Source organism: Psammomys obesus, unplaced genomic scaffold (assembly GCF_907164565.1).
Source record: "Psammomys obesus unplaced genomic scaffold, mPsaObe1.curated_primary_1811, whole genome shotgun sequence".
Lineage (NCBI taxonomy): Eukaryota > Metazoa > Chordata > Mammalia > Rodentia > Muridae > Psammomys > Psammomys obesus.
The window spans coordinates 19075292-19098733 of NW_026585644.1; the positions used below are offsets into that span (position 1 = coordinate 19075292).

Here is a 23442-nt window from a genome sequence, read left to right on the forward strand (position 1 = left end):
TACACAACGATACACATAGACACAAGTAAATAAACATAAGACACTAAAAATTAATTTCTAGTCAACAAGCAATTTTCTAGAGCTTGAAAATACAGCCCAGGGGAGGGTGCTCAAGAAGAAAGGGAAAAGGCTCTGGGGTCAGTCAAAACTGGTTTGAGTCACAGCTCCACACCACCAAAACCATGTGATCACAGATGAGGCCCTTCCTTCCTCAAGCCTCAGACGCCTCACTTAAAAACACTACACCCATCTCACAGATGTGAAGAAAAAGGCCTGAGACGTGTAGCCTGGCTGGTGATGGGCCGGGAGGGTCCTGACATCCTCGGCCAGGTCCCTCACACTCCCGGGAGAGGGGGGCCACCTCGGCTGTCAGGAAGATCAAGTTTAAGTAAATAATTTCCTAAGGGAAAGAAAATGAGGCACGGTGCTTCACACTTACACTCCCTGCCCTGGGGAGGCTGAGGCAGGGGCACTGCCGTGAGTTCAGAGTTAGCCTGGGCCACAGAGGGTGACCCTGACTCACTCTTCCACTTTCTTCCACACAATAAATGAAAGCAGGACCCCAGCTCTAACACTCGAGTTTTCATGGCTGCTTCTGGCGTGCTGCCAGTGCTATGAGCGGCAAAGCACGCTACACCAGTGCTACAAGTAGCAGCCTTCAGGGGTACACAGATCACCTGTCACTACTCACCCTTTTTTGCACTTCTTAAATATTTTCCCAATCTTGTCATGGGGGACATCATACTTGTCTGAGATCTAAAAGAAGAGAGAATAAAACAAACATGATTATATTCATCTTTTCACTTTACCTTGTTTTGAAAAGAAGATTATTTTTATTTATGTGTATACCTGCACGTATGTGTTTATTAATTTTAAATTTATGAGCGTTTTCTCTGCATACTTGCGTACATGGTACATACTTGTGGAAGTCAGAAGAGGGCACTGGCTCCCTGGGAGTGGAATTACAGACAGCTGTGTGCCATCATGTGGGTGCTATGAACTAAAGCCAGGTCCTCCTCAAGAGCAGCCAGTGGGGTTTGTGTGTGTGTGTGTGTGTGTGTGTGTGTGTGTGTGTGTGTGTGTGTATGTGTGGGTGTGTGTGTGTGTATGTGTGGGTGTGTGTGTGGGTGTGTGTGTGGGTGTGTGTGGGTGTGTATTTTGGATTTTTGGTCTTGGTTCTTTGATGGAGGGTTTCTCTGTGTAACAGCCCTGGCTCTCCTGGAACTCACAGCCCTGACTGGCCTGGAACTCACAAGGTCTTACAAAAGCACAGACTGGCCTCAAACTTGAAGTTTCTCCTGTCTCAGTCTCCCCCTCTTCCTTCTATGTAACAGTCCTGGCTAGCCTAGAACTCACTCTGTAGAGCAGGCTGGCCTCAAATTTACAGAGATCTGCCCGCCTCTGCCTCCCTGAGTCCCGGGAGTAAAGGTGTGTGCCGCCACACCTTTCAGGCTCCTGTTTTTAACAAGACACTTACACAAAGAGAATGTCAAGACCCAAACTATGTCCTGGGATTGGGAGCTGGGATTCCCCTAATTAATTCAGATGTCAACAAACCATCTGACTGAAGGAAACATCCGTAGCTAGGGCGATCGAGAGGCCTGTGTTCAGGGTGGCTCTAGTTCCCCAGGATGACTCCTTCATTTGCTCTCCCCATCCGCTCCACCCAGGGGGCCAGCCCTGCTCCAGCCTTGCCCACTTGGGCCTCAGTGCCCACCAGGCCTACTCTGCATAGTTCATGGCACTGTTCTGAGAATCTGCATGCATTCATCCTTGAGAGGTACAGGCGTGTCACACAGGCACAAACTGAAAGTCTGTGTTGTCTTTTAGGAACGCAGACGCCAAAATGCTGGGCACGCCTGTAAGCCCAGCACACAGGACGCTAATGCTGGAACAGCACTGAGCTGAGGCCGATCTAAGCAGGAAGGGAGGCCCGGAGGGACTGGCACCCATTACCTCATTTGATTTATGCTCCTTCATCGCACTTTCTGCATCTGAAGATTTCCTGTGAGTTTCCTGCTTGTTTTATTTCCTCCTGTCTTCCTGCCTGGGCAATCCACTCCATTTGCATTGGACCATTATTCCGGTGCCTACAATGGCCCCTGGACAGCGCTGAGTGTGGTAGTGTGAACTCCCAGCACTGGGGAGCCTGAGGCCAGACTGGCTATCTGATGAGTTCTAGACTAGCCTGGACTACACAGTGAGAACCTGGTTTTTCTTGGCGTTTAAAAGAATCGTCAAGTGGGTTTTTACCACACCACAGTTGTCAAAGGGAACTGGGGGACATTTCTAGTCCAATTTCAATTATGTGTCACTTTGAGATTAAAACATCCATCGTTTTTAGGGCCTATAGTTGGAAAATGTCCCGGATGCTAGAATTCTAGCTGAGACAAATCAGAGAGGGGGTCTGCATGCACCCTTCCTCCCATGCTTCTCCTACTGACATGCCAAGGGGACACGAGCTGGGCTGAGCGCAGCCCTCTAGCGGCTCCTGGGATTGGTGGTCGCCACAGGTCACACCTCTCAGATGTGCTCTGGGTAAGGTCTGGCATGGTTGGCAGTGACAAGCAGGGCGCAGAGGCAGCCTGGGAGCTGGAAGTTTCGTTCTGAGGCAGGCTTGTCTCAAGCTTTCAGTTTCTGCCCTAGCTCCCAGCACTTTGGAGATTACACATGTTGCTACCAAGTCCAACTGAGCCATTATTTTACGGGCTACATTTTTAAAGCTTTACTGTTGTTGGCTTGTAAGTGGTTTGCTACAAGAATTTTCTTTTTTAATCAAGAATATAAAAGTTAAACTCTCCCCTAGGCCATCACAAATTCACTGCATACTGCTGAATAGATATGACAGAGCCATCCACCTACCAACTCCAGGCCGGTCACAAGGGACAAGGCAGACCCTCAGTCAAGAGAGGATAGCCAAGGCAGGTCAAATGCAGGCAGTGCTACGAGCATGCACAAACATGGCTGGGAAGAGAGGTCAAGGTTCTGGTGTGACAGAGGAATCGGGTGTCTAGTAAGATGCTTCAGGGGGATGCTGTGAGGCTCCCTTCATTTTTACAGAGACTGGGGTGTGTGTGGGGGGGGTCCTACTTACTGCTTCCATCAAGCCCTTCAAGGATGGGGTCTTGAGCATCAGGGCATCGAAGACTTCCTCTGACTCCTTTCGGACATAGAGCAGCACTGTGGGTGGATTGCAGGGAGAGAAGAAGTTAATCCACATGAGCGAAACATGAAAACAGATTGCAGGTAAGCCGGCCACACACAGTCCCACGAGGCACAGCAAGACACACCACCACAGAGAGAGCCCCAGGACCTAGGGGCAGCTTCCCCTGAATGCCGCCTCCCCCCATACTCAGGGACGTGGTGGCCTGAAGGGTGACCATACAGGGGTGAAGCCAGATAAGCCATGTTCATGAGCTCACTGCTGCCTTAGAATTCTCATTCATCACCGGGAGCCAACACACCTCTCTTGGGCTCCTCAGTCCGAGCCAGCTTAGCAGGTGGAGGAACTACGAAGTCATCGTCGGCGCCGAATGGCCCCCTTTTCAAGACAGACCTGTGAGGGGGCCGAAGCACAGTCAAGTCAGCCGCTTTGACTCGATGAACTGCATCAGCAGAAGGAGTGTTTTTAGAGCAGTTGCTGCACTTCAGACTCAGATCCCTTTCCTTCTCTGTGTAGTCCAAGTCAGATGAGGACCAGGGCAGGGCTCATTAATGGGAGGCCCCGGGCCACCCACATGGCATGTTGGACGGCCTCCATTGCCCAACATCTTTCCACTAACACAAAGCCTGCGACAGAAGACATGCCTAGGCAGGGAGGCTGCCTCCTTCCTCCGTTCGGCTTTAAGGAATCGTGGGTTTTATGTCACAGGCCAGAGGGAATCTCTGCAAGCTTTGTCAGGTGGACAGCTATGGCCAACACACATGGTCTATGCTGCCGGGAATTCCAGGTCCACAGGTAGGACGGCCCGTTAGAGGGGTTGAGTGACAGCCACTGTGTAACTTCTAAAGGCTTAACATACTGTGGTGTCCACGGAAATAGCAGGGGAGAGTGGCCAAGGAGCATGACAGGGAAGTGCACGGGTCTGAGCCACTGCTGGCAAAGCATGCATTCTGGGGAGGGTCTGTGAGGCGAGAGCGGAGGGACAGATGAGCAGAAGGGAGGACAGCAAGCACTTTTCAGAACAAGCTCGAAAGCACCATTGCGTCTTAGCTCCTCACTCTCAACAGGCACTTGGTGAAGGTGTCTGCAGAAGCCCTGTCTGAAACACCAAAAAAGGAACCAGTGGCTCAGGTCCAGTTGTCGACAAGGTACAGCTGGCAACAAATGCATGCTGGGAGTGGGTCAGAGAGGAGGCGAAGCAAAAACAGTACCAAGAAGGCCAGGCATGCGGCCTGTGCCTGCAGTCCCAGTACTCAGAAGCCCAAGGCAGGAAGAGCTCATGAACCAGAGTCCAGGCTCAGCTAACAGCGAGTCCTAGGCTAGCCTGGGCCAGAGTCCAGGCCTGTCGTGAAAGCCAAAACCAAAAGTGAGATGAAGGAAGAGAGGGCTAAGGGTGGTGCTGACAGCTGGGCGCTCCACCTCATACACTTGTGTGTGAGGAGAAAACGTAGTTACCAAGGCAGGCTCCACGTTCAGCCCCAAAGCCACCATGAAGGACAAGCCAGGCTGGGTCTGCTGTGGATATCCTAACAGCTGGGGACTGCTGGCCACACAGCCCGAGGGGTAGGCAGCCGATTTACAGAGAGGAGTGCTAATATCCGAGGGATAGCTAAGGTCCCCAACCCAGATTCTACACACTGCCTCCCCTACGGGGAACCAGCATTTTTTGGTGACTGCACAGGCAGCAAGTCAGAGCGCTCCTCCCTTCCACACTGTGGGGTACTGTCTCCTCGTTTATTGGAGACAGGCACCTGGTATTTCAGCAGTGGTGGGCTCTGGGTCGGCTCTTTATTCGTTTATTGGAAACAGGGGTCTTGCCATGACGCTGTGGCTAAGAAGTCACTGTGTTTAGCCCAGGATGGCCTCAAATTCACATCCTCCTGCCTCAGTTTCGGAAGTGCTAGATGGCAGGTGCCCCCACACCTGGTATGCTCAAACAGCTCGGAGGTAAACAAGTTCTTTGTACTGTATCTCTACGTTTTTGGTAAGTCTGAGATGATTTCAAAATGAAATGAGTTTATTACAGTAAAAACAAGACGGGACCCTTACCCTTCACCTTCCAGTTCTTCAGAGGGGAGGGAAAGCACCTGAGAACAAACACACAAAACGCACATTCAGATTCCTTTCCAAACATGTTCAAATATCTCAGACGATAAGCAAATCAGTCCTAAAATGGAGACAATCTTGAATCTGACCCTTCTTCTGAGAGATATAAGCCTGAATCCACAGCTTCTGATGCCTAGATTTTTATAGCTTTCTTTGGCTTTACTGACTCAGAGCCCAAACCTGTGGGAGGTTGGCTGATACAAGCATTTAGTGAAATGGTGCCCCACTCATTCCCCCGCTCTGTGTGGCTACTTCTGCAACAGAACAGCAAAGCGAAAGAGCCCACGGGAGATGACACAGACGGACAAGTCTGAAATAGTCACTGGTACTCGCCCCTCCACAGAAAAAGCTTGCTGACTCCAGCACCCCCTGAGGCTGCTCACTAGAATCAGAGTGCTGGCAACGCCTCTGAAAATGCACTAGTCCTCACAAGTCTGTCCCGTGAGTGCATGGCTGGGTTTCTTTTGTGATATTTACCTGACCTCAGTATAAAAAGAAAAGCCACATTCTCTTTAAACTCCTGTAGCACAAAGCAAGCAGCGCTAGTTTTCAAATTTAGCATGAGTTAGCCGGGAGGTGGTGCTAGAGCACGCCTTTAATCCCGGCACCCAGAAGGCAGACCGGCAGACACGGGCAGATCTCTGAGTTCGAGGCCAGCCTGGTCTACACAGTAAGTTCCAAGCCAGCCAGGTCTACACAGAGAAACCCTGTCTTGAAAAAACACACAAATAAATAAATAGATAATAAAAAATATGTAGCTCGAATTGCTAAGACATGGCTGTAGGGCACATGTTGATGACATCCAGCAATGGGAACTACAAGGGAGCCTTTGGACACAGATGGTACCCACACTGAATTTACAAGACAACAGACTCGGACTCCAAGTGTGGTGCTATTCTCAATACCTTTAAATGAGCTACAACAGGAAAGAATATAAGTGGAACTGAGGTGACAAGGTTCTGCATTGTGTCTTTGGAATGGGTATCACATCACCATGACTGAACCTTCCGGAGAGCTTACTAATTGGTCAAGGGCCACTACAGTGTGACTCTCTGAAAATGCCAAGTTCCCCCCTCCCCCAGGCCTTGCAGCTTCCCCCACAGGCTGGTTACCTACATGGCTACCCCGCTGCAAGTTGGTAAAATGCACGTCAGGAATGAAGAGGACAGGCTGAGTGTCAAGATCCAGGAAGGGCTTGAACACTGTGATGTCCGTCCGTTTGTGTGAGGGCAGCAGCTGCACTTTAACATCAGAAACTGGGGAGAAAAAAAAAAAACAGAAGCCACCAAGAGATTATAGCTATGGGCTGGTCAGACGTGGTGATGCACATCTTTAATCCCAGCACTTGGGAGGCAGAGGCTGGCGAGCTCTATGACTTGGAGGCCAGCCTGGTCTACACAGTGAGCTAGAACCAGCATCCAAATCAGCCTGAGCAGGGACTAGCCCATGACACTGGCCGGCAGCTCTGCGAGCAGGCCTCTGCCCTCACCCGCAGGTGAAGGCCTCGGCGCTGGCCCTGTCCAGCCGCAGAGCCACAAGGCACTTGCCATGTCAGTCTCGCCCTGTCCAGCCTGTATTCTGCAGGGTCCAGGCTGCGGCGGGCAGGACACGGCCACCACCAGGCATTCCCCGGGAACTGTGGTCAGTGCACTTGCCTTTTCTCTTGCTTTGCTTTCGTTCTTCGTCCCTGATTTTCCGTTCAGCTCCCTGAAGGCAAAGCAGACAAGACTCTGTGGATCAGATCCGCCGGGAATTACTCAGCTCTCTCCTCTCTGAAGTGAGCACCAGCAACTGGCTTGCCACATCGGTTTCCTCTTAGAAGCCCCCTCCCCTCACCCAGGTACATCGTAAGCATGTTTGGAAATGACACGGAAACCCCCTTCTACCATTAACAGATCTAACAGCATCCCAACTACAGGAAGTCAAGCACTGGCAACATTTATTTTAAGCACAAATAAAGTGAAACCATCTCTTCCTAACAGATGTGGCCAGGTTAAAGGTGAAGCTGAGGGCACCTGCTAGCGCACCACACTGCCCGCCAAGCTGTGGGTGCCTTCCCCCTATTTCATCGGGAAGGACCATGAAAGAAAAGATAAAATCTGGCCCTATGGCTCTTCCCTGTATGGTCAATGTTATCACACAGAGGAGTGGATCTGTCCAAAGCCACAGTGCCCATAGGTGACAGACACAATCAGATGTCACTCACAAAAACAAGGATGTCACGAGAGCTCTTTGTGCTCTGTATCCTGTAAAAGGACTTATTTGTGCCATGTGTATCAAGTGCAGGGCGGCAATGTCATGCAACTGAACCCACAAAAGTATTCACAAAAACTTTACTCAGAAAACCATGACCTGAAATGAGATAGCCTCCAACACACTAGAATGTAATACTGAATCATTTTGCTTCGTGTAGTGATAATGTCTCTGGGGGTGTGGATGACGTTACGGCTGCCCAGCGAGGCAGGAACTGCTGGCTTACGTTTCTGTTAACTATACTCCCGTCAGGAGGGAGGAAGTGGCAGGCTCTCCCTGACCTTTGGCATCCTTACACGATAAGGGTTTGAAAAGAGAACGCACACCCTCCTGCCTACGCTAGAAGGCGCTAACACACTGCACTGTAGATGGGCAGCCTGCTTATAATCGCCACGTACGGGCTGGAGAGATGGCTTGGAAGATCAAGTGCTTGCAGCCCAAGGGTAGGACTAGAGTTCAGGTCCCCAACACCCATGTCAGCTCTGGGTGGGCACTGCCGCCCTGCCTATGACCCCGGAGAGCAGAAGACAGGGACAGTGCATCCTGGAGAAAGTTGGCTAGCTGGAGCTGCCAAATTGGCGATCTGAGTTCAAAGGAGACCCTGCCTCGAAATATACGGGGGAAGGTGAGTAAAGGGAGGTCTCCAACATCAAAGCCTGGCCTCCCCACACATCCCCCCCCAATCCAAAACAGCTGTGCTCCCATGCCTTCCAACAACCTAACCTCACCTCTGCCCCAAAAGCAGCTTCACCAAACGGTATTATCAGCCATATCCAGAAAGAAAAACAAGGAACTCCGGCTCCTGCCAAGATAAAGGCTTATGCTCTACCCAGAAATGATAGACCCTTGCTAATCTCAGGAAGCAAGGATTCTGAGGGCCCTGCAGAACAGGAGAGGGCAGGCAGGCCCTTAGCTGCAGGCCCGGTGCCTCCAGGATCCCAGCTGAAGGACGACAACAAAGCACCAAGCCAACACTCAACCTAGGAGCTCGGCAGCTTTCAGGTACGCAGGCGCATAGAGGTTATTCCAAACCAGGGAGAACACAGCCCTGACAGAGAAACACCCCCAAATGCAACCAGGGTAAACATACTGTCTGTTCCCACCAACTGAACTGGAAAAACTTTCCTCTCATGGGGCACTGGGCTGACACCCAGGAAACTCCTGCTCAGTGGTGCAGAGTAATTAGTCTGACAGAGCGTGGCTTGACTGTCACCTATCAAATCCTTAGCTGACATCTGAACGAAGCAAACTGTTTCCAAGAAACTTAATGAAGTCTCAGGACAAATAAGAAGAAGAGTCCCAAATAAAAAATTGCCTAGTCCCCAGCAAGGCAAAATACCCAAGGTCCCGTTCCCAGCAAGGTAGCCAGACAGTCCCCAAACAGGAAGGAAATCAAACCACTGAGGGAAACCCGGACACAGTAACTTTATACCATATGCCAAAGACCGTGGAAAAACTACACCTGGCTGGGCTTGGAGTGTGGCTCAGAGGGACACAATGGCCTAATAGGAACGAGACCCCATGTTTGGGCCCAGGACCACAAGAGGAAGCACCCAAACCAACCAACAACAGCACCACCACCAGCAGCAAATCCATCGCTTGCTAGGTAGAGGCACGGAAGGCGTAAAAGGGGTCCAGCCTTGACTTTCAGGCATGGAAACTGCCATGTCTGAGCTGAAAACGCCAATGGATGGAGTTCAGATCAGCGGATCAGACCTGACCATGGATCAGTGGACCTAGGGTGATGGAAACTATCTGAAATGAAGTAAGAAAAAAAATCAAACAATGGTAACCACAGACAATTGGCGAAACTTAAAGCACCTCACAGGTGCAACTGGAGAACCTGAGGGGAAGAAGCAGGCATGTCCGAAGAAACAACAGCCAGACGTGTTCCAAACCCAGTGAAAGCCACAGCACACAGACGCTCAGCGAACTCAAGAACATGGAGCCTCGTCAGACTTAACTGCTCCCACCTCTTGGTAAAAGACAGAGACAGGGAGCTCTCAAGCTCGGGACACACGGGGGTGGTTGCAGTCTTGTCCACAGTGCCAGCACGGACGTGCAGCAGCTGTGGGCTGGCAGCGGGATCTTGCACCAGCACGAGAGCTGAAGGTGCAATGCGCTCTTCTCGTGCTGAACAGCTGAGGGACTCACCCCCAGTTCACACACACCACAGATGTTAAAGGAAGTCCTGGGACGGTGTGGGGGCTTCTGGCTATAAGCTCTCCGGATTCTCTCTCATTATCACTTGCTGAGAATGTGCTTGGGCACACCAAGGCTTGTCCCAAAACATTATCCTGAAGAACCTGCTGCCTGTTGTGGCTAGGATGACTACGATCTGATGAAGAGACTGACTTCTGTGGGAGTGTCAATGGAGTGTCACAGAGACCTCGGAGAAACAGACAGGAGGATCAGGAGTTCAAGGTCATTCTCATCTCTCTAATGGGTACAAACTGCCTATGACAGTGTCTCAGAGACTGAAAGGATGAGCCAGGGAGCTTATAAAAAAAAGCAGCCACCCAAGTTCCATGGGTTAGAAATCCAAACTTTGCTGCATTTTCTCTAAAAGTGTGCTCAGTGGTTACTGCTCCAGAAGGCCAAAGAAACTATCATTTGTCAGACGACGTTATGAGCTAAGCAGCTCCTAACAAAGAGACAACAAAGCCCAACCTCCTTAGGAAAGAAACACGCTGTCGATGGGGCGAAGGGCACTCTGAAGTGTCTCACTTCTAGTTTCTGACCCCAAGTGGAGACCAGGCTCATAAAGTGAGAGTTCTGAGAGCCAGGAGAAGGCAAGCGAAATGCACCAAATAACGAGTGTGTCAGCCTCAAAGAGCACAGAGACAGGGTGCCGGTGGGCGGCAAAGAGCTGAGGCAGCTCCAGCTTGCAGAGGCCTTGTGAAAAATAAGCCTGTGTTGTGTGGCACTCAGACAACGAACGCATACACTCTTGAGAGTGCCCAGGGAAATTATTAGCCAGGAAGGATTTAACAGAAACATCAGGTGTGGGGAAAAAAGGTTTGAAAAAAACTGTGATTTTGCTAGTCTTATTAAAAGAACACAAACATGCTGGTAGCTCCTCCTAGGGCTTTTTTTTTTTTTTTTTTTTGCTTTGTCCTTGTTTGAGATGTGTGTGAGCGCGTGCAAGCACTCCCGATCTCTTGGCCTCTCAGGTGCTGGAGCCACACACCTGGATCATCAGGGTTTGTCCCGGCTACAGAGGAATGAGGGAAGCCTGGCATAGGTCAGAGGAACTGGTGCCCAGCAGCTGTGACTCACTGTTTCCAAGCACAGCCCACGGGAAGCACCTGTGTACCCGTAAGCTCCGCACCTGACCCTGGGGCCCGGGAGGGAGCGGGTTACACGGAAAGGGGAGGGAAGGCTGCTAACTGACTGGCTGGAAGCTGGGGAAATGATCCTGGGTCAGCTGTGGAAGCCGGAGGTGGTCATCACGAGGGAGCAGGAGGCAGGAGAACCGGAGGCCTTCTAAAGATGCAGAGGAGGCAGTCTAGAGAGGAACGCAGACCTGCTCACACTTTCAGCGTCAGCTCGGGAAGACTGAGCTACCGGCAGATAGTAAAAGGCTGGTGCGTTCAACCACCGGGTTTGAGATCATTTGTTACAGGTGGCCACCCTGGCCTACAGATGCGCCCAGGCTGGCTGCTGAGAAAGCTCTCTGAACTGGAAGGTCCCAGGCGCCCTCCAGTGGTCCAACAGCCCTACCAGAGCCTGTGACTTGACAGAGAAGGCTTGGCGCTGCACCTGGCCAAAGTGGCCATGTTTCCCAGGAGGAAGCAGCTGCTGCAGAGAAACTGGTGAAATGTTGGGGCTGGCCTGCTGAAGGGAGGTGAGTCAGGTGGAGGGTGGTCAGTGCAGCAGTTACTGATCTGAGCCCAGGACCTGGTCCCCATCCTGAACCACACACAACCAACAAAACTCGGTGCCAGATCTTCTCATCTTTTTAGTTCTACTATTTTCCGTTCCTTCTATGATGCTTCTTTTCAAGCAAGCGTAAAATTTTAAGTGCCCATTAGAGGCCAGCATCCCTGTGTGTCAGGAAGCCTGGGCGTTCTTCTGGAAGGACAGCCCACCTCAGGTGTTCTGCCCTAAGCCCACTGCTCTTACCTTGTCGCAGAAGACCTTGATCTGGCAGTAGGCCCGGTGCACTGGCTTGTTGCTGCGGTTGTTGTAGCTGTAGGTGTCGATCTGAATGTTGAGCGGCAAGCCCTTCACACCCTTCTGAGAGGAGAAATCTGTGCTCAAGCAGTTCACGGAGATGAAGACCTGTGAAGGAAGAGAAGGACCTATGAGCGCCAACTCCAGCAGCCAGCCCAGCCCAGCCTTTGCAAATGCTGACATGTGGACACCGGAGACTCTCATGAAAGAAGCCATTTAGAGGTAGCAGAGGACTCATCTAGAGAGCAGTTCTGCACATAGGTGTGGACAGGAAGAGGGAGCTCACAGAAGCTCTGTTTATTCCCTGGGTTGCTCTGGGCTATCGGCTAGGACAAGTGGGCAGTGTGGTCGTCATGGCTGATGTCATCTGCCAGGGACAGCATAACATGTCTCTTGGCTGCTGGGACAGCTCTGCACACTATCTAGAACCACCTGTACCTTTGCTGTCACCTTTTAGGATCGTCTGTAGTAGTCTGGGTCCCTTTAAACAAAAGCTGAGTTCTTCTAAAGTTTGGCTATAAAATGTCATCAGAGTTTTCTTGCAATCCAGCCCCCTCATATGAAAACACCTTCCTTTCCATTTCCTGTGGGTGTCTGGACACAGAATCACATTGGGCCAAGTCCTCGGGGAATAATTTAAAATTCCAGGGATGTCCAAGACTCTCTGGGTGGCCTTTCATACTTCAAATATAATTTGGATTTAGCACATGCTTTGGTAGCCACTGTACTTGGTGAAGTTTTCCACAGGCTTTAATTATTATGCTGGCCTACCGAACAGTCACAAAACACTGCCACATTCCTCACTGAAGGAGGCTCCACAGAGATGTAGCTGAACCATACCTGAAGTCATGAAGACATTTTGCTGGGTTGGGGGAGCCTTCGTACAAGGGAGGAAAGAGCAACTGAGTAGGCCTCAGTGGACATGCATTCTCCAGACAGTCACAGAACACTCCAGAGAGCAGGGACAGGCACTGAGGTCACACCTGCCGCCAGCATCTGAAGTGCCAGTGTCCCACATGGACATTTTTATGTCACTAGGTCCAACAGGGTCGGTACCACAGAACAGCTGGCATGTCAACTGGCAGAGAAGCCCAGATTCTCCCTTTCAAAGAGGAAGTCAGAGGCTTTATCTTCTAGCAAGTTTTCTCAAAAGCTTAAGCAATTGGAAACACACAATCATTGTGGTGCAAGAAACTTACTGAGCGAAGCTGGTAGGGTTCTGTGCAGTTCGTGAGCATGCTTTACCCCCTGCTTTTATGGTTCTGGACTTTTAATCTGTCTAACATGGTCAGGTGCTTTTGATTTCCCAGGCTGCTGGCTTTGGAATTTATTTTATGGGTGCCACACGGTGGATGGTATTAGAATCAGTTTTTCTAAAATGGGCAATTTCAGAGATGCAAGATGCTAACGCTGGACAACTGGGATTCCCTCCAGTGCCCAAGAGTCAAGAGCAGGTTCCCCGAGGAGCACTGCTGGGCTGAACTAAGACACAGGCAGGCTCGGTGTTGGGCTGTAAATGGGTATGGGATAGGGAGTGTGCGCTACAAGGGCACTGAATGGAAGAGAAGAGGACAAGAAAGAAAAGCCAGAGAATTACAACCACAGGAACCAAGAGCAAGTTCTAGGCTAGAGAGTTACCCACTTTGTCTAAGGGGGGAAAGACCGGACATCCAGGAAAGACTGGGACATGCCCAACATTTGAAGATCACCCCGTGTCTTGTTCCATCACCAGCCTTCCCCAGATCTTTCTCGCTGTCCCTGGACACTGTCAGTCCCACCTCACTGCTGACCCTGGCAGCTTCCACACTGATCTGGTCAGGTCCTCCCCACAGCTCTCCTCTGCCTGTCCAGGTCTGCAAGGGTCCTCTGGGATCCTGTCCTCCACAAAACACAAACAAAAAACAAAGAAACAAACCTGTCTCTTCACACAGGCTTGGGCAGCCCTGTTCTGTGCTTGGGACCACACTGGGCTCTTTAGACTCTATATCCCTATCCCTGTGCCCAGAAGAGGGCACTGTCCCTCCACATTCAAAGCTCCGTGCACTGGAGGGCTGTCCCAGCTGGGAAGTGAAGGCGCCCATTTCAGTGCTTTCCAACCTTGGTGACGCTTACTTCCACAGGGTACAGCTTTTGGTCGGGGACCCTTCTGAGGGTGCTCGGATGTGTCCCTCTCTCTAGACTGTTCATACCCTGGCACTGTGGTATCTTGCTTCTAAATATTTTTCTAATAATTTCCAGTAAATAAACAAAATTACTTGACTTCAAAAAACTTTGCGCGTGTGTACGTGTGTTTGCACATGCCAGAGAACAACCTCCAGTGTTGTCCTTTGAAACACCATCTAGTACCTTAAAGACCAGTCTCCTACAGGCCTGGAGCTCAGCTATTAGGCTAGACTGGATGGCCAGGGAAGCCCAGACATCCTGTCCTCGTTTCTGCTTCCCCAGCGCTGGGATGACCAAGGCACATAATCACGCCCAGCTTTTTCCAAGGGTGCAGGAGCCAGACTCAGGTCAGCACTTTACTGACTGAGTCACTTTCCCAGCCCTGCCTGCTGCTTTCTTCCTTCTCTCTCTCGCTTTCTTTCTTTTTCTAAGACTTAAGTCTACATAGGCAAGCAGGAAATGGCTCAAGGGATTTCTGAACTGCTTTACAGAAAGATCTGTGCTTTGACTTGATGCCATCTTGTACATATTTAAAAGAACATTTTATATTAACCCATAAACATTCGAATGAGAGATAGGAGACAGTCTATAGAACAGGAGACTGTTTAGGAGGTAAAGAAAGGGACCCACTATGAGGCCTGTTGACCTGGGGTCAAGGCTCAGAATCCACGTGGTGAAAGAACTGACTCCCTGACCTCTGACCTCCACATGCATGTCGTGACATATGTGCATGTTCATGTTCGTGCATGCACATGCACACACACAAACATATAAAAATAAATGTAAAAAAAAAAGTGGTAAATCTGAAGAGGAAAAATAAAACTAATAAGAAAAAAGAAGTTTAAAAGAAACACAGTCTTTGTAAACAATTAAAAGTTATTTACTAAACCACTGTACATTTCACCTTCCAGTCAGGTGAAAAAAACTAAACTTCTGTCACCCTGGGCCATGTGACACAATTCTTACTCACAAATGGCTGCCTGGGAAAGTTACACTCTAGCTCACCAGTTCCAGGAAGTCTCTGACCCAAAGTGTCATTCCCCTGGCAAGAGGATTTCATAGTTGAGTCCCAGCCTCAAGTCTCTGTTGAAAGCAGGAGCCAGAGCCCAGGATGAGCTGAGCCTCAATGCAGAGCCTTGGGGGAGCCCTGCTCACAGCCTCGCTTCCACGATCTTACTCAATGCCTCAGTTTCCTATTTGTGAAAATGCTTTACAACTCAGACTTCCAAAGTCATCGGAAAAGGCTGACTCATCCTAACTAAGTACTTAAAAACTGCCTCCTCAATCAGATAGACACACAGCCATACCGGTGAGTAGGACAAAGTGGAAGACAGACACACACGGTATGAAGGACAGTGGCCTGAAGACACCAAAGAAGACAGCACAGCTCTTCCTACGCCTCATGCAGCAGCATCATGGAGGAATATGTTGGGCCATGCTGGGCATCCTGGGCTAAGCCAAGTGGTACTCATGCTAGTTTAGGCATTCACCAAAGGCCAGCAAGAACAGCAACATCTTCCCCCACCCCCCATGGTTTTTGCTGGCCAGGGTTAAGGTACTCAACAGAGCTGGATTTCATCTGAAAATCAAAGCAACCAAGTTCGGCCTCAGCTCTACCCTTAACTAGCACTGTAACCCTGCTGTCACATGACCAGCCAAAGCAGAAGCTCTCCAGGTCATTTCCAACTCCAGACCCCTGTGATGTCCTGTCCACAGTGGGTGAGGAAGATGAGCCCCAAACCTTACTGTGGTTACCGCAGATACAATGACTGCGTAAGGCAGATAGCAGCCTGGGGACACTCATGAAGACCCGAGTTTGATCCCCAGCACACACCTAAAACCTGGGCATGGCAACCTGAACGATAATCCCAGCGCTGACAATACAGAGACAAGAGGGCCCTTAGGATCTGCCCACCCTCAGCCAGTCAGGAGACTTGGTGGGTCCAGAGTCAGTGAGAGACTGTTTCAAAATACAAGGTAGAGAGTGGTTAAGGGAGACACCCAGTCTCAACCTCTGGCTTCCACACAAATGAACACACATTTGCACATGCATACACACACACACACATACAAACACATAAATAAACAAAAATATATTTTCAGTCTACTTTCCATAAATGCTGTCACTTTAAAAGATTTAACCTCAATCAACGCGGCCTGGGAATTTGGTAGACATGTAGATCTCTTGCTTCCTCCCTTCTCCTCACAGGCACTTCAGGGGAACCACTGCACACAAAAGCCCTGGGAGCTCATCTCTCCAACACTGCTCAGGCCGCGGCCACGCTGGAATCCTTCATGTCCCCAAACCCTCTGGGGCAGGCCATGTGGCTGGGATTCGGAACACCTGAGCTTGGGTGAGCCCCACATCAAAAGTGCCTTCTGATGCTCCCTGGCACTCACCTGATGGACCAGGATGACACCTGTGAAGAGACTGGCCTACACACTGGCGTGCTTCAGTGCACCAAAGGTCTCCCTTAGCTCCAGAACTATGAGATTATGCTTTACCCTTGAAGGCTTCAGATCCTCCTAGGTGCATTTTTAATTGACAAGTATTTTGCAGACTCAGACCTATCAAGTAGGGATATTCACTATCTGCAGATCTTGCTGGTCAACGAGGTCACACCAACCCTCAGGTACTCAACATCGGTAAGACGTTTTCTCTGTAGAACCCGTGTGCTCAGGCCAAGACTCCAGTTGTGACTCGGAACTGCACTACATCCGACCTTCTGAGATCACATATCAGTTACCTCTGCTCCTGACACCCAGGACATGCACATGTTTTGTTGTTTTTGAGACGGGGTTTCTCTGTGTAGCCCTGGCTGTCCTAGAACTTAGACATCCTACTGCCTCCTTAATTCCTGCTGGAATTAAAAGCGTGGGCCATCACTGCCCAAAGGCTTTTTGTTGTTGTTGTTGCTACTTCTTATGGGACTTGAACCCAGAGCCTTCTGTACAAGAGGCAAGGGTTCTACCATTGGGCTACAGTCCCAGCCCTTGCGTATGTTTTCATAGTTCAACACTTCCATAGTTCCACAGGCTGTCCAGCCTGGCCTTGATGACTAGGTCATCACTAGGTCTTGGAGCCACACTGCCTGTCCTCAGCTACACTCAGGAGGAGTGCTCATGGAGAAGGCCAACTCCCAGCTGTCTCTGCACTCAGGGAAGTAGCAAGACGCCCACAGACATAAAGTAATCTAAAAAGCGATTGATGCTACATCCCGAATGAATAAGAATGGGCCAAGGCAATCAAATCGGTATAAAACAAACATTCCAACCATTCCTCCCCAGCAGACAAATTCCCTCTGCGATAGGATCATGGGACAAACTGCAAAGTTTCCTACAGAAGCTTTCAGAAGGGCAAGAGTGAGATGGGTGGTTACACACCCAGCCTCTCCCCCATCAGGCAGGTGTGGCTGCACAGAAGTGCACACAGGCGTACACGCACATTTGAGTGCATGCCTGCACCACTTCCAATTCTACTGCTCCGAAAGCCTGCAGACAGGCTGACTGACACACGCCCCCTTGCTGGGCAGGCCTGTACCGTGGGAGGAACCTTCAATGCTGAGTTTTCTGTTTCTACACTTCCTTACTACTTATCTTGAGGAAAAGTATGATGTTACTTAACTAATCAAAACATTAATCTTAAAAGATTGCAACTAAAGTTCCCACCCAAAATGGTTATAAGGGGGGAAAAAGAAAAGCAAACCCTAACCACAAAAATCAACAACGAACAGGCCAAAGATGTTCTGCAAGATTCTTTTTAAACATCCAGCCCATTTTTCTGGGACAGTTCCTCATTCCTGGCTGAGAATTCACGCACTCAGAATACTTCAACTGGCTTGTAAAATGCAGTTTGAAAGTGAGGGATGTATGCTAGCTGAGGAGTGACCTTTCAGGGGGGTTCACCCATGCATTCGCCCATATCCTGAACCGCTCTGCAAGGATTCTCCCAGAAGCATCATGGCAGCCTCGTGATACTGTTCACACAACTGGCTGCTCCTTCCATGCCCATCCTCAAAGGAAGCAGAGCAAAAGGGACAGGGAGGCAGAACACTCAGGAACAACCCACCTCCCAGGAGCAAAAGAGAGGAGACTGTTGGTTTTCTTCCCACTGAGAGCTTTTGGTAGAGGGCTGCTTGCTGTGAAGGTGAAAGCCAATTTCTTAGGGCTTTCACGATGCAGTGTGCTCAAATGATGGAGTCAGGATGTCAGTACAGAGTGAAATCATACTTTGACAATTTGGATTGCTTTTCTTTTTTGGTGGTGGTGGGGGAGGTCCAAGAGGTCCAATTCTCAAGGAGAAAGAGACAGTCAAACACACTCCCTGTCACACCAGGTTCCTCAGTGATGCCTGAGGGGGACAGGGAGACTGTGAGAGCAAGCTTAGGGTCCAGACCGTGGTGTGCCTGGAGACACCATGTGCGCCATATGGAAGTGACCCAGGGCAGGCAGTGATGTGGGGCCACAGGCAGAACAGGGATAGCGCTCTCTGCCCAGACCGCTTGAACCTCAGCCTTTGAAGAGCTCGTCTCTTGCCAGCCTGATGGCATATACCTTTTCCAGGGGCTCTGAGGATGGAATACAGCTCCTCACACTTGCATAGCAATGCTTTACCTGCTGTGCTGCTCAGTTTTTGTCAGTTTGATACCAACGTACACACACCTCAGAAGAGTGAACCTCAGCTGAGGAATTGCCTCCTTTAGAAAGCCTGGGAACATGTCTGGGAGGCCATTTTCTTAACTGCTGACTGATGTTGGAGGGCCCTGCCCACTGTGGGGGGCACCATCCCTAGGCAGGTGAGCCTGGGGTAAGAAAGGTAGCTGAACAAGCCAGAGGAATAAGGAATAAGCCAGGAACCACAGTTCCTCTGTGGCCTCTGCCTCAGTTCCTACCTCCAGGTTCCTGCTGTGGTTTCTCTCAATGATAGATTGTAACCTATAGGTGAATATACCCTTTCCTCCACACACTGCTTTTGGTCAGAGTGTTTATCAACAGCAATAGACTTGAATTAGGTCACCCAGTGCACCATCTTTTCAATCCTAGATCTTACGTCATAATTGTGATGGCTGGTTTATGTCAACTTGATACAAGCTAAAGTTATCTGAAAGAAGGGAACCTCCATTGAGACAATTTCTTCATAAGATCTGGCTGTAGGGCATTTTCCCTTCTTTTGTTTTTTTAAATGTATTTATTTTTGTGTAATTTGGTGACTGGCATACATATATGTCTATGTGAGAGAGTCGGAACCACTGGAATTTGAGTTACAGACCAGACATTTGTGAGCTGCCATGTGGGTGCTAGGAACTGAACCAGGGTCCTCTAAAAGAGCAGCCAATGCTCTTAATTGCTGAGCCACCTGGGCATTTTCTTAATTAGTGATTGATCGGGAGGGCTCAGCCCATCGTGGGTGGGGCCACCCCAGGGCTGATGGTCCTGCGTTCTATAAGAAAGCGGGCTGAGCAAGGCATGAGGACCAAGTCAGCAAGCAGCACTCCTCCACGGCCTCTGCATCAGCTCCTGCCTCCAGGATCCCGTCCCGTCCTGACTTCCTTCAGTGATGGAAGGACAATTTGGAATTGTAAGTGAAATAAACCCTTTCCTCCCCAACTTGCTTTTGGTCATGGTGTTTCATCACAGCAATAGAAACTCCAAGTAGGGCGGTAAGTAAGGACACGTTACCCCATCGCCTGTAGCTTCACAGTGCAGTTAGATGGGGTAAGGACTGCAGCTCTCCTTGTCTCCGGTGTGATCTTAGAGTTGCAGAACACAAGTCCAGCATCGTTACTCCCTCCGCTAGGGCATGCTGGGCCCCATATGTCAGCTCCCTGACTCAGTTGCCTCTTTCCCACCTAAATTCACAACGGGTACAAAGAAGTGTAAAGAGAGCAGTCCAACTCAAACACATTTTGCCAAAATATTCTGCAGGTGATGAATCGCTGGCAGAAAAATTCATCTTCCCTGGAACTCCTAAGAACACGGCTGTTTAGCTTTGCCGATGACGGAGCCAAGAGCACAGTTTTGGCTTTACTAACGATGAGTATCGTAGTCTGGAGAATGCCATCGCTTCAAGCCAGGCTGCCTGCTCCAATCACGTCTGTCCCCTTCCAGGACTTTGCAGGTAAATGGCTGGCTACAGATCATACAGTTAGGGAAGTCAGCTTTTGGCCACGTGGCCTCTCAAGACAGTTCTTTTGCACTAGTAGCATAGTATTGATTCTGTGTGTAGAATTTCCTAGAAGGATGTCAGAAATGAGTCATACTTGTCTAGAAAAGTTCAGGGGTGAACCAATGGTGTTTTGCCCTTACACTGTGGACTGACTTGTGGGAAAGGCTTGGTTTCAGAGCCGAGATTCCCTTGCTTACTTATTACCCATGCATTAGGATGCAGTTAAAAAGTTCTGACTGCCTGATACACATCACAAGAGAAGCTCCAATGGAGGGGAAAGGAAAGAAAAGTAGGTGGGGAAGGTGCTTTGGTAAGATCACCATGGTAACTGAAAACAGCTTGATGTTCTCTGTAAGCGCTGATTCTCGCCATCAGCCCTTTCCACAGACAGCACACTGCTCATGGTCCCTGGCTCTCCTAATCTTTTCACTACAGACAGACAGGACCCAGCTGTGAGGCTCAGGGTTAGAGGATGCTGACGGAGAAAGACAGAGAAAGCTTGTGGCAAAGTGCCCCATTTCTGGCCACTCATGGAGAGGCATGTATGGAAAATTGGAGACGTGGGAAAGTGAGAGGAAAGGGACATCTAGACAGAAGAAAACAGACAACTAGCGGAAGGTAGCCGCCTCGAAGGTAAAGGTCTCTGAGTTTCAAAAACAAGCAGCTAGTCTGTGCCAAAGTCCTCAAAGTTACAGGACTTAGCTCATGGCCCGTGGCTCTAGGAGGCATGGAGACCACCATCTTGGATATAGTCCCAGTGGTGTCTGGGAATCTCTTTTTTTTTTTTTTAATCAAAATTCAACTTAGTCAAATAACCAATAATATCTATAAGCTTTTTCCTAGCATGTAATCGATCTTCTAGAAGCAAAGCAGAAACTGTAGGATAAGTTCAAATGTAATCATCCAAATCAGTGTAAGATCTTTCTAAGCAGCCCTTCCAGGGAGAAACGGTCGACGATGAAATCAAAACATCGGCAACACTTCCCCTCATTCCCGATAGCACTAATTAGAGAGAATAAAATCACCATTTTTTTTTTTTTCTGGTGCATTTCAGTGAGGTTAAGAACCTGGATCAGAGATGATAGGGTACGATTTTAAACTAGAAATCAAGATACAGTTCTTGGCAGAGGTCTAATTAGCAGGGAACATTTATTTGGCTTTACACAGCCCCCCTCCCCCCCAACCCTGAGCAGAAAAAACCAAGCGAACCGCCTCTCTCTCAGCTCCCCAGCTGCCCACTCCACGTGCAGTTAATGAGTGTGTGGGGCTGAGGCAGTATCGAGACTGAGTCAGCCACGCAGCAGCATCCAGTTCCACTACTGATGCTGCCAGATAATCTGGGTTGCGTCACACCTGCTCCCTGCTCTGATGGGAGGCGACTGCGTGGTCTGAACTACATTACAACTACAAGGCCACTGTCACCACAAAATCAAGCGACGGAACAGAGCTGCCGACTGCTCCCAGGGCTTCAAGGAGCAGCTGAGCACTTCTCTTACTTCTCAGACTATCAAATGACCATCAAAAGAAAAGAGCCGAACTGGGCAGGAAGGGGTGGGGCAGGCGGGGTCGTGGGAGGAGAAAAAGTACTGACTCGCAGTCTTCCCACGGCCAGGAGGGGCGTTCCCCGAAGGGGAAACAAGCTCCTAGTCAGCACCGGCTGTTGCCACAGCCCGCTTCCCACACCGCCCACACAGCGTCTCGGTTTCTGTGCCATGCAGAGAGCCAGGGGAAAAGTCACCGAGACAAGGGAGGCACGGAGGAGAAGACATTTAGACGGACCTCCTAAAGGCTCCCCTTCCCTCTGCCATGTTCCCCAGGCCAGACCTGCTGAACCTAAGAACACTTGGCAGCGGCAGTCATTTGGCACTTGCTGTCCCAAAGCAGAAGGTGTGCTCGGAAGTATGCAGAGCTGGATGGGGGTGTGACTCAGGGCAAACGCAGACCACATTCCATCCCCACGGCCGGCAGGTGAGCCAGCACATGGGTCAGGAAGGAGACTGACTGCCAACCAAAAACTCTAGAAGCGCTAGAGGGTTAAACACAAAGTCTGTGGATTAACAGAGGGGCCAAGTCCTCAGTTTTGTTTTGTTGTTGTTGTTTGTTTGTTTTAATAGACGGCCGGGAAGACCCATGGGAAAGGTTCATAAGAACCCCTGACTCCAAGGCCCCACACTGCCTCCAAATTTCTATCCCAATCCCATCAGTCACAGCTGTTCTTTGGTTTAAAAGTAGCAAACCTAAAAAAAAACAAACAAACAAACAAACAAAAAAAACACCAGAACAGGAGTGGTAAAGCTAACTGAAAGGACAGAGAAAGCCACAGATGGGATTTCCAGGAAGGAACCCGAGAAAGAGGGTTAGGGTGATGAGCTGTCAAATGAGAAGTCCCCACACAGGAGCTTATTGTTTCCCGAGATTGGCAGGGCAAAGGGAGGGCAAAAATTCGCTCCACCCCCAACAAAAGAAAACACCTAATTCAAGCAACAGCACAAGTGGTGGCTAAACAGACACGGGTGCCTGAAACTCCTTCCACAGGATACAGGTTTCACTCCCAAAGCCAGGCTTTTTTCAGATGCCAAGTGTCTCTGAGGCAGCCAGAGACACCTTGGGCCGGCCCTCGCCCTCGGCATGTGCTGGATAAATGCTCACTATTGTTACCTGTGGGTTCTACAGTCGGCCATGTGTGTTTCAGTTCACAGCTGGGCAGAGCGGAGTCCACTGCAGAGGACTCACACCTTGACTAACGTTGCAGCAAAGCCCCAAAGCCCTGGCTTCTGGAGACGCCTCAAAGAGGAGTCTTCCTTGCGGGAGCAGCAGCCTCAAGGAAGCACTCTAGGTATTTCTAACCCCGGTTGGCTCTCAGACCCCTCGCTCTATGAAGACCCGTGGCTCTCTCTTTGGTGGACACTTTAAATGTTTTCCTTTAATGAACGTTTTATTATTTATTTATTTTGGATTTTGAGACAGGGTTTCTCTGTGTAGCCCTGGCTGTCCTGGAACTCATTCCGTAGACCAGGCTGGCCTCAAACTCAGAGGCCCTGGCTGGGATTAAAGGGGTGTGCCACCACTCCCCCACTGCAGTGTTTTATTATTTATTTACTCAGTGTGGGGGAGGGTGTTGCTGTGAGCCAGGGAGGCCACAGGAGGATGAATTGTGTTCCGCCTGCTAACACTCTGTCTTATTCCTTTGAGACAGGGTCTCTCCCAAACCTGGAGCTAGCCCAGCAAGTAGCAAGCCCTGGTAGTCCTCCCATCTCTGCTGTCCTCCATACTTTGTTAAAGGAATGCACAGCCACACAAGGCTTTTGCTGTGGGTACATGGGATGTGAATTCAGGCCCTCATACACTTTCCCCACCAAGCCCTCTCCTCAACCCTAAATAGGTACTGTTAGACGTTGCAAGAGAAAACCCTTGT

General features: G+C 49.9%; 1 protein-coding gene across 1 annotated transcript in view; it reads right to left on the reverse strand.

Moving 5' to 3' along the window:
• The window catches only part of Grhl1 (grainyhead like transcription factor 1), a 45019-nt gene that overhangs the window by 2102 nt on the left and 19475 nt on the right, over positions 1-23442 (reverse strand). The window contains exons 9-15 of the mRNA XM_055619251.1: positions 11648-11806; positions 6925-6976; positions 6386-6525; positions 5213-5250; positions 3465-3556; positions 3095-3180; positions 692-756 (exon numbers count right to left, since the gene is read on the reverse strand). Coding sequence (XP_055475226.1) covers positions 692-756; positions 3095-3180; positions 3465-3556; positions 5213-5250; positions 6386-6525; positions 6925-6976; positions 11648-11806 — 632 coding nt within the window. The remainder of the gene's footprint in view (positions 1-691; positions 757-3094; positions 3181-3464; positions 3557-5212; positions 5251-6385; positions 6526-6924; positions 6977-11647; positions 11807-23442) is intronic.